Source organism: Calidris pugnax, unplaced genomic scaffold (assembly GCF_001431845.1).
Source record: "Calidris pugnax isolate Ruff unplaced genomic scaffold, ASM143184v1 scaffold38, whole genome shotgun sequence".
Classification (NCBI taxonomy): domain Eukaryota; kingdom Metazoa; phylum Chordata; class Aves; order Charadriiformes; family Scolopacidae; genus Calidris; species Calidris pugnax.
In genome coordinates, this window is record NW_015090995.1 from 1,749,278 (window position 1) to 1,764,552 (window position 15,275).

At 56.3% G+C, this 15,275-nt stretch overlaps 2 protein-coding genes across 10 annotated transcripts in view; both read right to left on the minus strand.

Moving 5' to 3' along the window:
* Positions 1 to 232, minus strand: part of RAB41 (RAB41, member RAS oncogene family) — a 16,288-nt gene extending 16,056 nt beyond the window's left edge. For 5 of the 9 annotated variants that reach the window (XR_001413473.1, XM_014955174.1, XM_014955175.1 and 2 more), the window contains exon 1: positions 18 to 200. Coding sequence is in view for 6 of the 9 variants with exons in the window: in XM_014955174.1 (XP_014810660.1) it covers positions 18 to 96 (79 nt within the window). In the remaining 3 variants the exon portion in view is untranslated. Of the gene's footprint in view, positions 1 to 17 lie in introns of all 9 variants that reach the window. The other 4 variants (XM_014955182.1, XM_014955181.1, XM_014955176.1 and 1 more) reach the window with 3 other exon arrangements.
* A 384-nt stretch (positions 233 to 616) lies between these two features.
* ARR3 (arrestin 3, retinal (X-arrestin)) lies at positions 617 to 9,779 on the minus strand. Its single transcript, XM_014954978.1, has 16 exons — positions 9,724 to 9,779; positions 8,267 to 8,312; positions 7,622 to 7,652; positions 7,220 to 7,280; positions 6,786 to 6,830; positions 6,198 to 6,397; positions 6,025 to 6,084; positions 5,702 to 5,769; positions 5,252 to 5,387; positions 5,068 to 5,152; positions 4,870 to 4,942; positions 4,186 to 4,323; positions 3,581 to 3,664; positions 3,278 to 3,301; positions 3,142 to 3,198; positions 617 to 1,056 (listed from the first exon to the last, which is right to left on the minus strand). Exons 2-16 carry the CDS (start codon positions 8,281 to 8,283, stop codon positions 957 to 959), a joined length of 1,179 nt encoding a protein of 392 aa, XP_014810464.1. The 5' UTR covers positions 8,284 to 8,312; positions 9,724 to 9,779; the 3' UTR covers positions 617 to 956.
* Positions 9,780 to 15,275: the final 5,496 nt, after the last annotated feature.

Sequence of the window (15,275 nt, forward strand, 5' to 3'; positions counted from 1 at the left end):
CGCCCCCCGCCGCTCACCGCTCTGCTCGCCCAGGAAGACGAGCTTGAATTTCCTCAGCGGGTTCCCGAACTCGCCGCCGCTGCCAGGGGCGGACATGGCGGCGCGGGGAGGCCGAGCCGGAGCCGTGACTGAGGAGAAGGAGACACCGCCGAGCGCACACCGGGCACCGCCGCCGCCCCGCCTGCCGCGCTGCGCGTCACTTCCGCCGCCGTCAACCGCCGCGTCACCCCGCACCGCCCCCGGGGCGGGCGGTTGCCATAGCGACGGGCCGGCCTCCGGGGGCCTGGCCGGGAGAGGCCTCCGCTGCGGCCTGTACAGGGGGGGGCAGGCCTCTACCGGGGGGCCAGGCCTCTACCAGGGGAGACCAGGCCTGTACCGGGGGAGACCGGCCAGGACCGGCCGCCCACGGCTTCCCCAACGCCTCGCCCTCCCGCCGAGGCCTGCCGCAGCCTGAGGCACCGGCTGCCCGCTTCGAGCTCTCTCCCCCGTCCCCCAGGGTGGGCCCCCGCGCCCCAGCATCACCACACGGAGCCTGCACCGGGCCACTGGGGCGGGTTTATTTAAAACGGTGTCACAAAGGATTGCATAACGGAGGCAAACGACAAACACGCTGGTGACGGCGCTTGGCTGGGCTCCGCTGCGCCCTCCCTGGCCCTGTCCCCTCGAAGGCGGCCATGGGTGCAAGGAGGTGGGAGCACTGTCCTGCACGCAGTCGGGCTTTTCCAACGTGGCGGTACCGGGAGGAGATGCAGCGGCTCCCGCCATCGCAACCAGGGCTTGGAGTCAGAGTGAGGAGCCCGGGGTAGGAAGGTGGACCTAGGGGAACACATCGCACTGCGCGTAGAGGGCTGAGGTGTCTGCACTGCGTGCAGTACAGCAGGGAACACGCTACGGGCATCTATGGCCCAAACTGGGGCGCGTGGGACCGGTGGCTGTCCGTGCGAGCAGGCAGCAGGTTAGCTTTCCTCTTTGTCAGCCTCCTCCTTCTCGTCTTCGTCGTCTTTCTCCCCCTTGAGTTTTTGGCGAGCGAATTCCTCAATGACAATGTCCTCCTCACTGGAAAGGAGAGCAGAGCGTAGTGAGCCCATCGTCCGGCTGCCTGATGTGCACCTCAGCAGAGAGGGCGAAATCCCTACTGACACCCAAACCCTGTTCCTACTAGGGGACAGTGCCCAAATCCTGCTGGTACTCGCCCTCGCCCTGTCACCCCTCACACTTCAGGGAACAGCCAGGTCACTGTGAGCCATGGCCTAACCCGAGCACACAAATCCAGGATGGATTGCTGGCTTGGCTGCAAGCGTGCGTGACTGGAGGAGCTGGGCGAGAGCAACTGCAACTTTTGGCATTTTTAAAGACAATATTTTGCATTGTCAAGGGAAAAAAGGGAAGGAAAAGAAATTAAAGTGGAGACGAAGAGATTAGTTACCTCCTTGCAAAAGGCAAGCAGCAGATGACATCAAGGGAGAGCCACAAAATGAAAAGTGGGGGAAGAAAACGGAAAAAAAGAATCAGCAAAACTGATTCCAAAAGCCTGCAAATGTGAAACGACTTGGCAAAATCTACAGGGAGCGATGGTGGGGACAGGCCAAGAGATTTCCTGTTCTGGAAGTTTAAATATCCTCACTGAGCTGGGAAACTGATAGGCTTCGATGTGAAAGCTCTGCAGTTGCAGCCTGAGTTTCCAGGCTCCAAATCCCAGTGCTCGTGTCCCATTGCAGGGTGTAACCAGACACAAAAAAACAGCTTTTTGGGCCTTTGCAAGCCAGGGCCGGCTGCGGGGCTGGTTGGCGGCTGTGGCTGCCAGGCACGGCTGCCAGGAATGGGTTTGGCATGCTGCGGCTTCCCGGAGGGAAGCAACCCCAGCTGTGGCTTCAGCTGGAATAAGCTGATGTGGTGGGAGGAGAAGAGGGCTCTGGCACTGGGGAGCATGAAGGGGCAAAAGGGATGTGACCAGCACTGCTTCCAACAGCTGAGGGACCTCAGCGTGAGGCGGATGGGGACCAAAGCTGTAGGGGATGTTATGTCCAGTGGTGGCACTTGTGGAGTTGTAAAATAAGCCCTGGAAATTCGCAGAACCTGTGCGATTTGAATCCTCCCAGCCCGTGACAACGCTCCTCCTGCCTGTGCCACCACGGAGGGTGTCATGCTGGCTGTCGTGACACAGGGGCTCAGGACTTTGAGGCCTGGATGATTTAATCCAAGGATGTAACCTCAAGCCGGGCGTCACATCCATCTGGGATGGATCTGTATGGTTTATGTGCTAGAGGAAACAGTGGCTTGAATATAAGCAAATATCTCTTTACCTTGGTTTATCTGTAGTCCATGGATAAGCAAAGCACGGGGAGGCAAGAGATACACATGCAGGTTAATAGAGAAAGGACATAGAATCATAGAATCGTAGAATTGTCTAGGTTGGAAGAGACCCTTGGGATCATCGAGTCCAACCATCTCCCCTACTCTACAAAGTCCTCCCCTACACCATGTCCCTCAGCACTGCATCTAAACAGCCAGGGATGGTGACTCCACCCCCTCCCTGGGCAGCCTGTTCCAATGCCCTGTCACTCTTTCGGTGACAAATTCTTTCCTAATGTTCAATCTAAACCTCCCCTGTTGGAGCTTGAAGCCATTCCCTCTTGTTCTGTCACTAATTACCTGTGAGAAGAGACCAGCACCAACCTCTCTACAGTGTCCTTTCACGAAGTTGTAGAGAGTGATGAGGTCTCCCCTCAGCCTCCTCTTCCTCATACTAAACAGTCCCAACTCCCTCAGCCGCTCCTCATACGATTTGTTTTCCAGCCCCCTCACCAGCTTCGTTGCCCTCCTCTGCACTCGCTCCAGCACCTCCAGATCTCTCTTGTATTGAGGTGCCCAAAACTGGACACAATACTACATGGCAACTAACATCTCTTCTTAATGCTCAGGTGTTTTTCTGGAAAGAGATGCTAGGATGGGCGGCAACCACGGTGCTGTGGGGAGCACCATGCTGGTCCCAGACAGAGGGTGACTCTGCCTGTCCCACAGCCAGTGACGCTGGGGAAAAGCGAGGCCCTTTGCATGGAGGTGGCTGCATCAGCCAGTGGCTTTTCCCAGTTTTCCCTTCTGAACAGGGACTGCCTCTTCCTCCCCTGACCCAGGCATTACTTACTGTCCGCAGGCTTCGGGTGCATCAGGATGACAGGCAGCTCAACACCAACATCACTACAAGAAAAAGCACTTCTTTCAATAAACTTGCCCAGCGCCGCGCTGTGCTTGGCCCCACAGGAAGCTCCCCCCTTACCTGGAAGTGAGATCCCCCAGGATGCTGCAGCAGTGGGAGAGAAGGGACAGAAATCAGCCAAGGCAGAGGAGGGAAGGTTTTAGTCTTTGCTTTAGAATCATGTAGAAGATTATTTATAACAGGAATCAAGGGTGATGGGGCTGGAGGGTTGGGAGCCAGAGAACAGCCCAGCACCCAGCTGCCCCACAGCCCAGGGGAGTGGGGCAGGGACAAGGGGGCCCATGGCATGAGTCATCTGCCCGGTGGTACAAGATCCCACAGCCCAAGGGGATGGTCCCTACCCCCATGCCCACAGAACCTCACCCTCCTCTGGACACCACCAGGTTGACCTTCACTTTGTAGGACACCAGGATGCCCAGCACCTCCTTGTCCATGCCGGGTCTCAGGCTAGGAGAAAGGCAGAGCAGAGCGGTGAGGTGGGCAGTGCTGCTCACAGAACCCCTTCTGCTCCCCTGCAGCAGTTCCTGGGGCTGTCTCCGTGCCCCATTTCATGTGGGGTGCACTGGGGTTTAGCAAGAGAGGACAACACAACATGGCAGTAAAAGAGAGGGGAGGGCAGGTGACTTGGCTGAAGCCACAGAACAGTTTCTGGAGGCCACTTGAGCTGCTTGAGCTGGGATTTACTCCCAAGACAAGACTCAATGCAGCTCAGCAGAGGGGTACCGGGGCTTTGGACGATGGGTGGGACTGGCAGGCTATGTCTCTCCTACAAGATGGAGAGGTGGATCTGTGGCCACGTGACAAAATCCCTACGTTTTCCAGCTGGAAGGAGTGGGCTCAGGCACAGGAGGTGCAAGAGACCCTTGGTGGGAGCTCAGAACATCCTGAGCAGCAGGAAGCTGTGGGAGTGGGGTGAAGGCATGGGTCTGGCCATGGCAGGGGAGGAGGGGAACCTGCCCAGATCTTACATGGTGGTGGAGGCCAGGTTGGTGTCCTCGTGCTTGAGTTTGCCATCGAGAGCGAGGCCACGCTTCTCACGGTTGGCTGAGAGCGTGGGGGTGACGGAGTACGTTTTGGAGAAGGTGGAGTTGGCCGCCACATTCTCACTGGAAGGAGTGGGAGAGGAGAGTTTCAGAGCCAGCACCAGCCTGGTGGGTGCTCAGCACCCATCCGGGACGCTCAGCATCACGCCAGGCACCTGGGCAAAGCCAGACATCCCCCTGCCCTGCCCTCCTCACGCAGCTGCCTGGTTCCGTTTCCTCCTTTTGTTCCCTTATACAACCACTTCTTTTTTTTTTCTACCCTCCGCCTTCGCTGCAGCCCTCCTCCTTCCCAGGGACGCAGAGGCTGTGGCTGCCCTCAGAGATGCAAAGCGAGGAGAGGAAGCAGTCTGGGGGCAGCTGTGCACCTTCCCCCAGGGACCTCCTCAGCCCGACACCGGCTTGCGCTGCTGGGGGGGGGACACAGTGTCCACAGCCTTCCCTCTGCTTCCTCTGCATCTGCTCTTCTAACCCTGATATTTTTGCTGCCTGATGTAAAACCGTCCTCCCCACCCCCTCTCCCCATCACTCTCCCCTCCTCCTCCTCCTCCTGCTCTCTCTTCCTCCCTCTGGCCGCGATGCTGCGCCACCCCCGGCCCCTTTTTTACTTACTTTATCTCCTCGGTGCACACAGTCTTGGTGTATTTATCCAGCGAATAGAGGACCACGTCTGTGATCTGATCAACTGAGGAGAGACAAGAGGGTGCAGCGTTGGTGACACGGCAGAGGCACAGGCACGCAGTCCCCACCTCGGGCGGGGAGGCTGGGATGTGGTGGGTCCCAGGATGTGCCCCTCCTGCTCCCTCTCACCAGAAATCTTAATTTTTTTCACAATTTTGTTGGTGGTGTTGTTGATGTTGACGGTCACGTTGATGGGGTCTCCATGGTAGTAGATCTGTGGTGGGAAAGGCTCGGTTACACGACTGGCCATCCCAGTCCCCGTTGCTGGGGACCCGTGGTGGCACGAGCCAGGGGACAGCCTCCACATACTGACCTCTTTATCCAGGGAGGCTTCGAGGTGCAGGGGCTTGTCAGACATCATGAACTGCCGGGTGGTCTCCGACTTTGGGGCTGGCCCCGTTTTCATGGGTGCAAACTGGATCTTGCGGATGATGAGGCGCACCGAGTTCCTGCGGGGTGAGAAGTGTTCACCCCCCGTCCCCTCAGCAGGGATGTGTTGACACAGCTTTCAAGGGGGACACATCGGCTGCCTTTGGGGACATCACAGTGCCTCTAGCCAGAGGATGCAAGCTGCAGCCTGCTCTTAGGACGTGGTGGGCACTGACATGGGGACCACTGCCCCCCCTTCGCATACAGTACCCAATCCAAGCGGGGCACAGGCTGACAGGAGGTCCTCGGCCGGACCCCTAAGCTGGCCACCCCAAAACCATCTGGTGGTTCAATTTTAGGGCCACGAGGAAGGAAAGGGATCTCCTACAAATACCTCTTGTGAATTTTCTCCTCCAGATTTTCAGCACAAAATCCTTTGACCTCAAAGTCCACGCCGCAGGCCTGGGGGGACACGCATGGTCACTAAGCAGGAGGGGCTCAAGAGCTGCCTGAAGTTCAGGTCCATTCCCTTCTTTCCCTCTCCACTGCATCCCCAGAGATCCTGGTCCTGAGTCCAGCCATCCTTCCTCCCCAACCCTCACCCCATGGGCCACCTCCCCAGGAAAAGGAAGCAGCTCTCATTTTTGCCACCCTGCAACTTAACCCCCTGCCAAGGAGAATGTGTCCAGGGGACACAGATGAGGGACAGCAGCTCACCTTTCCCACATCATCTGGTCCCGGCTGCAGGGTGACGGAGCAGGGCAAGTTGGTGGCAATCTGGGCAGAATAGAGAAAGAGAGACAAAAAAGTAAATAAAGAGCATGCCCAGAGATAATCCCTGGTGCACATCATGGAAGGTGTGTGATTGGGAAGGGCTGAGCAGCCTCTACCTCAAAGGTGAAGGGGTAGGCGTTCTCCCCAAGCTTCTTCATCAGCTTTTCCTGTAAAGGAGTGAGGGTTTTGGGTACTTGATCTGGTACCGGCGGGAAGATCTGGGTGGTCAGGACGTAGAGGTCCTTCCTGAAGGTCAAGCCGATAACGTCGAGGTCATCTCGGCCGTAGCGAAACGCACAGGTCAGCGTGACGTACACTGAAGGCAGATGGAAACAGAGGAGTGGGGTTAGGGGAAGGGTGAGGAAAAGGGGGAAAAGAGGTTGAGAAAACAACAAAGAAAGAAAAACTACTTTAATAACTCTTTAGGAGAAATACGACCCTGTTATCAGGACCTAGACCTCAAACACCAAGTTGACAAGATTTATCACATCTCTCTACGAGGCACGGGTAGCTTCACCACCAGTGCCCCAGGCAGAAAAGATGAGAAGAAAGAGGCAGCTTTCCTTGCCAGGCCAGCCACCGACGCCCTGAGCTGTAGACAACCTGTCGCAGATTTAACTTGACTACAGTCCCAGGTTGCTTGTGAGCTTTGAACTGGTTTCCACCCCTTCCCCTTATAACGCGGGGGGTTTGTGTCTTAATACCTTTTCTGTCCTTTAGGTACTCTGGGTCGATCAGGCAGACACCATCTGCAAACAAGCAGAGAAGAAGGGCCAGTGAGCTCAGCCACCAGGGAAGATCCTTGCAAAAACACAGCATTTTCAAAAGTTAAATCATCTGCTCACTGGCTGGGAAGGTGACCGAGGGGAGCTGCTGGTCAGCGGGATGGCGATGCCTCTTCAGCATCACCACCAGCAGTGGGACTGGGTTGTTTGGCAAAGGGACTTTGTCCCTTTCCCCACCATTTTTCTGTAAGGGGATTTGCAGGAAAATGGGACGTTTGCTCCTCCAGAGCTGCCATTGCTCCTTCTGCTTTGGTGGGAAGCAGAGGTGAGCAGCCACCAGTGCAGGGACTGGTCCCCCCTGGACCACTTGCTGCCCATGATTCTCCCTCCGTGGTGGGAACAGCCCCACTCACCTACAGCGTCCACCGACTCCACGTGATCCACAAAGTCTCTCTTTCCCAGGTAGATGGATAGCTGGAGGCAGCACACAGTCAAAGGAAAGAGGGGAACAGGTTAGTGTTTGCCATTGTATTGGCCAAAAATTTTCAAACCCTGGGTTGTGACACGGGGCTTGTTAACCCTCCTGTTAGCATGTTGGACCAGACATTGCATTTAAAGGTCCATATAGATGTCCTTTGTTTAAATTTCTATTTTAAAAAGCAAGCCCTGCAGTGGCATCGTGGTGGGAATAGCAGAAATCAATCAGATTTCAAAGGGAAGGGAATCCAGTTTGTGTCCCATCCCGTGGGCAGAGCAACCTCAGAGGAGTCCCAGGGATGGGGCACACGGTCCTGTCTCTGCGTGCGTGGACTCACCTTGCCATTGGGGCTGGTCTTCTTGAACACCCTGCGAAGGAAACACAGAGAGAGGAGTTGGGAATGCCCTGGATGAGGCTGGATGCAGCACAGCCCACTCCTGGGACAGGGAGGGAGGGAGCAGCCATTGGTCTCCATGGGGCAAGGGAGGGAGAGGGCTTCCCTGCGAGCACGGTGCATCTCCAAGAGCTCTGCCTGTGCAAGGGACATCCTGGCCTTGGGAAAGTCAGTGTCCTGCAAATTCAGAGTCAAACTTGCCCCAGGGAATGCTCCTGAGCTCAGTGTGTGACCATTGAGGAGGGGTTGTGTTAACTGGTTGTGTCTTAAAGGCGAGTGAGAAAGTACCAGCATGAAGAAAAGAGAGGAGAAAAGAGAGGAGAAAAGAGAGGAGAAAAGAGAGGAGAAAAGAGAGGAGAAAAGAGAGGAGAAAAGAGAGGAGAAAAGAGAGGAGAAAAGAGAGGAGAAAAGAGAGGAGGAGACTCCATCTCTCTACAGCCAGCTCAGGTACTGGCACATGGGGGCAGCATGTGGGGGGAGTCAGGGAGCTCACTTTCTCCTTCTGCTCCTGCCATGCAGTGCCCTCCTCCATCCCAATAACATAAAAAATAATTAAAAAAAAAAAAAAAGGAAAAAAAAGACACTTACTTTGATCCATCTGCCATTTTAAGTCAGCAGCCACGCAGGCGGGGATCTACAAGGAGAGATGGAGGGGAAGTGCTGGGTGAGACGGTGGGGAAGGGGCTGTCACCAGCCAGTGGGACAAAATCATTCACCTCCCAAGGAACTGGAAGTGCAGAGCCCTCGGGCTGTGGCACTGCTGGGCCTTTTGCCCTGGCAGAGCTGGGATGCTCCAGATTCAACTGGAGCTGCCTGGCTTCAGGGCACGTGGTATTGGCTGGAAACCCAGCAGGGCACCTGAGCCAAGCAAACCCCTTTCCCCCCAGCTAAAAAGGCAGTGAAGAAGAGGTGGAAGAGAAAAAAGGGAGAGCGATGGCCCAGGCACAGGCTTCAGAAAATAGGAAGCACAGGGGTGACTCCCAAGGGAAGCGAGTTCAAGGCTGGGAAAGGCAAGAAAATGAACGGAGGTTCAATTTTATGAATTTTTCTTGTCTGCAGGAAATTGGCTGTCACGGCTTAACGGCAGGAACGGGCTTGTTTTATCCCATCAGTCAGGAAAGTGAGGAAACCACAGGCAGAAAGGTCAAGGAGAGCTTAACCACCCTGGGGGCAGGAGGGGAGTCTCGGGGTGCACATCCCCAACCCACAGCCCCTCCATCCCCATTGCTGGCCGGCAGCACCAGAGCTGGCTCTGGGAGGGCAATGCCCAGCCCTGCCTGACTCTGCTGCCTGTGTTTTGCTTGCTCAAGCCTGGTGTCCAGAATTAAACCGTAAATATTGCGCTGATCGCCAGCTGATTCGCTGGGAGATTAGACAGGATGAGCTCAGCTTCTTAAAGTTAGGCAGCTCTGACATTAGCAGAGCTTAAGCCCAGGCAGGATTTTAAGCCCCAAGGGCACGTGGGCAGAGTTGCCTCTTTATGCAACCACAAGGATGCTGGGGAGAAAGAAGAAACTGATACAGGAGGAGGAGATGATCCTCTTCGCTATGGGAAAATAAGGGATTTGTCCCAAATGCAGGGTTTTTGATGCCCTCAGGTGCTGCTGGATGTGGAGCTCGGGCACCTTCGCCTGCAGGTTTCTTGGGCAGTGGCAGGGAAGGTGCAAAGGGAGTGGGAGCAGAATGGTGCCATGGGCTCAGCCCTCTCCAGAGCCCAGGAATTTGGGATGAGGTGATGAAAAGTGGAGGAGAAAAGAGCTGAACTCCTCCTCTGCATCTCCCAAGCCCCAGAGAAGGGACTGAGCCCCCTCCAGGCTTGGCTAAGCTCTGCTGTGCCACTACCCAACCCCTCCATCCGTGCCCTCTGGCTTGGCCACGCTGAAATCCTTTTAGCCACATTTTTCCCCCTTTCAACCCCAAACCACTCTCCTTCCAGCCACAGTCTTGCACCAACATCCCTACCCCCAAGTGTTTTTACGAAACCAGCAGAATCCGTGCCCCAAATCACTGGCAGGGCCCCAGGCAGCAGAGCAGGCAGCACTCACCTGAGGGAGTACACGGACAGACAGACGCTCTCCTCTTCTTCCAGCACGTCCCACTGCCACCCAGTCACTACGGGCTGCTCCCAGCCCCGCAGCTTCTTATACCACCCCGGGGTGGTCCCTCCCCTGGCATCTGATCTCACCCAGCTTTGGCTGGAGATGCAGGGGGGGTGTGTGTGTACCGTGGGAGAGGTGCTTTGGTGAAGAATCCTATTAGCTTATTAACTGGGGAGACGCTTCATGAGTAAGAGTGGGCTATAAATACGGCCGCTGCCGGAGCCCTGAAGAAAGCAGCTTACAGAGATTGGTAAAGCGGGCTTAGGAGGAAGGTGATGGTAATTGAGGTGGAAGCTCTGCTCCCGGTGGGCAGGGGTGAAGGCAGGGGCATGGCCAGGGGTGCAAATTCCCACGGGGGCTCTCTACAACTGCTCCCATGGCAAGCAGGGCTGGGCCAGCCCTGGCCACGAGGGTAGAGGGAGATGGCAGAGGGGAAAGAGGAACCTGCTGGGTTTTTTCCCTCCCTTACGCACTTTGCTGGATGGCTGACAGATGGACAGGAGGTGCAGGCAGCTTCTTCCATAGCCAGTGTGCCCATTGGCTAGTCACCTAGAGGTGACCTGCGGTGGTCCAGGGCACATGGGACACCCTTGTCATGGGGAGGCTGGTGTAGAAGATGATGGGGCAATAGAATCATAGAAGCATAGAATGGTTGGGGTTGGAAAGGACCTTGAAGATCATCTAGTTCCAACCCCCCTGCCCTGGGCAGGGACACCTCCCACCAGACCAGGTTGCTCCAAGCCCCATCCAGCCTGGCCTTGAACCCCTCCAGGGATGGGGCAGCCACAGCTTCTCTGGGCAACCTGTTCCAGGCTCTCACCACCCTCACTATAAAGAATTTCTTTCTAGTATCTAATCTAAATCTCCCCTCTTCCAATTTTAACTATTACCCCTTGTCCTTTCACTACACTTCCTGACAAAGAGTCCCTCCCCAGCTCTCCTGTAGCTCCCTTCAGATATTGAAAGGCTGTTATAAGGTCTCCCCGCAGCCTTCTCTTCTCCAGGCTGAACAACCCCAGCTCTCTCAGCCTGTCCTCATAGGAGAGGTGCTCCAGCCCTCTGATCATCTTCGTGGCCTTCCTCTGGACCCTTTCCAACAGGTCCATGTTCTTCCTATGTTGAGGACTCCAAAGCTGGACACAGGAGTCCAGGTGGGGTCTCATGAGTGCAGAGTAGAGGGGCAGAATCACCTCCCTCATCCTGCTGGCCACGCTTCTTTTGATGCAGCCCAGGATGGGGTTGGCTTTCTGAGCTGCCAGTGCACGTTGCCGGCTCATGTTGAGCTTCTCATCCACCAACACCCCAAAGTACTTCTCTTCAGGGCCGCACACAGGGCTGCACACGCAAGGCTCGGGGCTGCAGTGGCAACTCCTATGCCAGGCTTTGCCCCCCCCCCTTCCAAAGCATCAGGGAAAGGATAGCCAATCCTCAGTGGTGGGACATGCACCTGCCACCATCCTCCAGCACCACCTGGGCAACCTGCTCAGCCCCGCATCATTTCATAACGCCGCGGGCTGGCCTCTCCTGACCCGATTAGCACATCATTAATTCAAGGTTTGCTGCTGCTGCAAATAGAAAACCATTGAAAGCGCAGAGTGGATTTGCCTTACGGCTGGCTGGGAGAGAAACACTCCACGCTACTGTCCTTCCTCAGCAGCAGCTGGCACGCAGGACCCCCCTCTCGCAGGGTGGGGGGCTGCAGGATGCTCATGTGGATGCTACCCCTGGGTTGGCCCTAATGACAGGGCACGGATCGCAAGGAGAGCCCAGGACAGCCTGCAGACTTCTCCAGCAAGGCCTCTTCCTCACCTTCAGCATCCCTCAAGCCCTGGCTTCCTTGGCCAGACCCTTTGCTTTGAGCACCTACTTGGTTCTGGGAGCTGAGCACCAAGGTCAGGATGCCTCTGCTCACCACTCCATCCCAGACTTGCCAGCACCCTCCTCCCAGCACCCTAGATCAGCTCAACCACCTTCATCACCTGGCTACCAATCCCTCCCAAATGCAGCCCACCTGTGTCTGGGGGCCACCAGGAGCCACCACAGCACGCCAGCCCCACCAGCTCCACCTCCCAGGGCTTTAGCTGTCAGCACACGTTGCCTGGGGCCGGGACTTGTGATTTCTTTAATTGCACACAGGAGAGCTGCTTAGTTTGCAGATTAGTGTGTGCTATTTCTGCCAAGGTCAGGGGGGACACGTGAACTGTGACCTTCCCGCTGGTGGGTGGAAGAGAAGGAGGAGGTGGCAGCCCCACCTGGATGCCTACTGTTTGGCTTGGGGGAGGGGGGATGGTGGAGCAGCCACCCCCAGCACCTAATCCTGAGCTGTTTGCAGCCCTTCGTTAGGCTCTTAATAGGGCCCCTGAGGCCCGTACTGTTCACAAGAGCCATAGAGTCTGAGGAGCATAGAATCATAGAATTGCCCAGGCTGGAAGGGACCTCCAAAGGCCATCTAGTCCCCCCTCCCCGCAGTCAGCAGGGACACCCCCAACTAGACCAGGTTGCCCAGGGCCTCGTCGAGCCTCTCCTTGAATATCTCCAGGGAAGGGGCCTCAACCACCTCCCTGGGCAACCTGTTCCAGTGCTCCACCACCCTCACAGTAAAGAGCCCTCCCCTAATCTCCAATCTAAATCTGTTCCCCTCCAGCTTGAAGCCATTGCCCCTCGTCCTGTCACTGCAGGCCTTTCTAAACAGCCTCTCCCCAGCCTTCCTGTAGGCTCCCTTCAGGTACTGGAAGGCTGCTATTAGGTCTCCCCGGAGCCTCCTCTTCTTCAGGCTGAACAACCCCAGCTCCCTCAGCCTGTCCTCGTAGCAGAGGTGCTCCAACCCCCTGATCATCCTTGTGGCCCTCCTCTGGACCCTCTCCATCAGGTCCATGTCCTTCTTATATTGAGGGCTCCAGACCTGCACACAATACTCCAGGTGAGGTCTCACCAGAGCAAAGTGGCAGAATCCCCTCTCTGGACCTGCTGGCAACACATCTTTTGATGCAGCCCAGGATGGGATTGGCCTTCTGGGCTGTGAGTGCCCACTGCCTGCTCATGTCCAGCTTCTCATCCACCAGAACCCCCAAGTCCCTTTCCTCAGGGCTGCTTTCTAATACCTCACCCCCTAGTTTGTATTGGTGGCGAGGATTGTTCCGGCCCAGGTGCAGAACCATGGTAAGGATGGAGAGCAGGTTGCATTACGGGTAGCTTCAGCTCGGTTTAACCCTGACTGCATGGATTCAGCCCGGGGGAACTTGCCCAGGTGGGGTGGCAGATATTTCCCCCCGCAGAGAAATCAGTGGTGGGACGGACAGAGCACATCCCTTCCCGTGCTCACGCCGTGCTCCAAACCAAGCACCGGGGAAGGAAACTGGGGGGGGGGGATGCAGCGTGGTGTTAAAAATAATAGGGAAATGAGAGAGGGCTTCTTCCTTTTTCCTGTTTAATAAATGGCCTCCGGGTCCGTGCGCTGCGTGAAGCACAGCTCAAGTCACCACTTCCAGCAGGGCAGGATGCTGCTGGAGTGTGTGGGGGCCCAGCTTCATCCCTGGCTCCTGATGGACAGTGTCCTCTCTTCCCGAGGAATGGCCACGGGGTTCCTCGCGTCCTCCCAAATCAGTGCCCTTGTTCATGGGCTCTGCCCTCCAAAGGGAACCCGGGGAGCCTCCCAGGAAGCTGGTCACCGGTGAACACACATATCTGGTTGGTGCTGGTCTCTTCTCACAGGTAGTTAGGGACAGAACGAGAGGGAATGGCTTCAAGCTCCAACAGGGTAGGTTTAGATTGAACATTAGGAAGGAATTTTTCACCGAAAGAGTGGTCGGGCATTGGAACAGGCTGCCCAGGGAGGGGGTGGAGTCACCATCCCTGGCTGGGTTTAAGGGCCGTTTAGATGCAGTGCTGAGGGACATGGTGTAGGGGAGGACTTTGTAGAGTAGGGTCGATGGTTGGACTCGATGATCCCAAGGGTCTCTTCCAACCTAGACGATTCTATGATTCTATGATCTTCCAAAATACAACTCTCCCCCGGTGCTGGCAGAGCTCCTTGTGTGCCAGTGCCAGTGTGTTTGGCAATGTCCCGGCTCAGCCTCCGGCACCACACACCGCAGCAGCCTTACGTAAAAGCCCGCAGCCGGTGCTTCTGATTTCCCAAAGCCCCTCAGAGCTCCAGGTCTTCCTCCTCTGATCTGGATTAGTCGGCGTGGATGGCGTTAATCCGAAGCCAGGCGCCTCTGCAGCTGGGGGGGAATTATTGCCGCACGGTTAAGTAACAAGGAGGGAGTAGTGCTGCTGGGGGTCCAGCAGGATGGGGGTCCCCAGCTGCTGTCCCTCCACAGACCAGCCATCACTCTGCTTCCCCATGTCAGGTACTGGTGAGAAATGCAGCCGCTGCCGTGCAGCCCGCAGCTGCCAGCCCAAAATCAAGTGGGCTGCCCAGCTTCTCGGTGGCCTTGGCCACAGGTTCCTCTCGAGGCCAGGAGCCCAGGAGGAAGCCCCAGCAGGGGCTTTTGGCACATCCACGCTTGGGCAGACAGTGATGGGGTTGATCCCTTTGCATTGGGTTTATGGCTGCAGGGGTCAGCTCGTGATGCCAAGGGTGGCAGACAGCCGGGAGTGTGACTTGGCATTGCGCTCCATCCTCATCCTCCTCTGGCAGGAACCTGCTGTCCCATCTTCTCCCGCAGCAGCAGCCCTGGTGCTCCCAGACACTCTGGCAGCAGATGGTGGCTCCTGCTCATCTTTAATTAATTGATGCTAATCACCCTAGCACAGCTCAAGCCACCCACTTGCCCAGGCCACCGCTGGCACGTGCACAGCCCGCTCGCTGCTTGCCACGAGGAGCAAAACCTCTGGGTCTGCTCCTGGGGTGCTGCAGGAGCCCTGCTGTTGTTTGCAGCCCCATCACAGAATCACAGAATCTTCTAGGTTGGAAGGGACCTTAAAGATCATCTTGTCCAACCGTCAACCTAACTGACAAAAATAGACACCCACACAACAAACAAGGAGCATCATCTCTAAACCATACCTCCCAGCACTACATCAACCCGTCCTTTGAACACCTCCAGGGATGGTGCCTCAACCACCTCCCTGGGCAGCCCATTCCAATGGCTGATAGCCCTTTCAGTGAAAAAATATTTCCTAATATCCAGCCTGAACTTCCCCTGGCGCAACTTGAGGCCATTTCCTCTTGTCCTGTCGCCTGTGACTTGAGAAAAGAGACCGACCCCACCTCTCTACACCCTCCTTTCAGGTAGTTGTAGAGAGCAATAAGGTCTCCCCTCAGCCTCCTCTTCTCCAAGCTGAATAACCCCAGTTATTCCCATATTATTCCCATATATTCCCATCCTGCTGGGAAAAGCCTCCTGCCTTCCTGAACCCCTTCCCGGGATCCCCTGAACCCCTCTTCCCTTCTCCTCGGAGCCAGGGCACCCACAGTTGGAGTGACAGGAATGGGTGTTCATCTCACTTGGCTGCCTGATGCCCGCAGCATTTCCATCATCTCCGTGTGGCCA

What these genes read in the sequence shown, in the direction of transcription:
- ARR3 (XM_014954978.1), bottom strand. An exon ending in GAAAAAAATTAAGATTTCTG is followed by an intron (nt 4,943 to 5,067) that starts GTGAGAGGGAGC and finishes GTCTCTCCTCAG; the next exon opens with TTGATCAGATCACAGACGTG. An exon ending in CCGAAGCCTGCGGACAGTAA is followed by an intron (nt 1,057 to 3,141) that starts GTAATGCCTGGG and finishes TCTCCTTTCCAG; the next exon opens with TGAGGAGGACATTGTCATTG.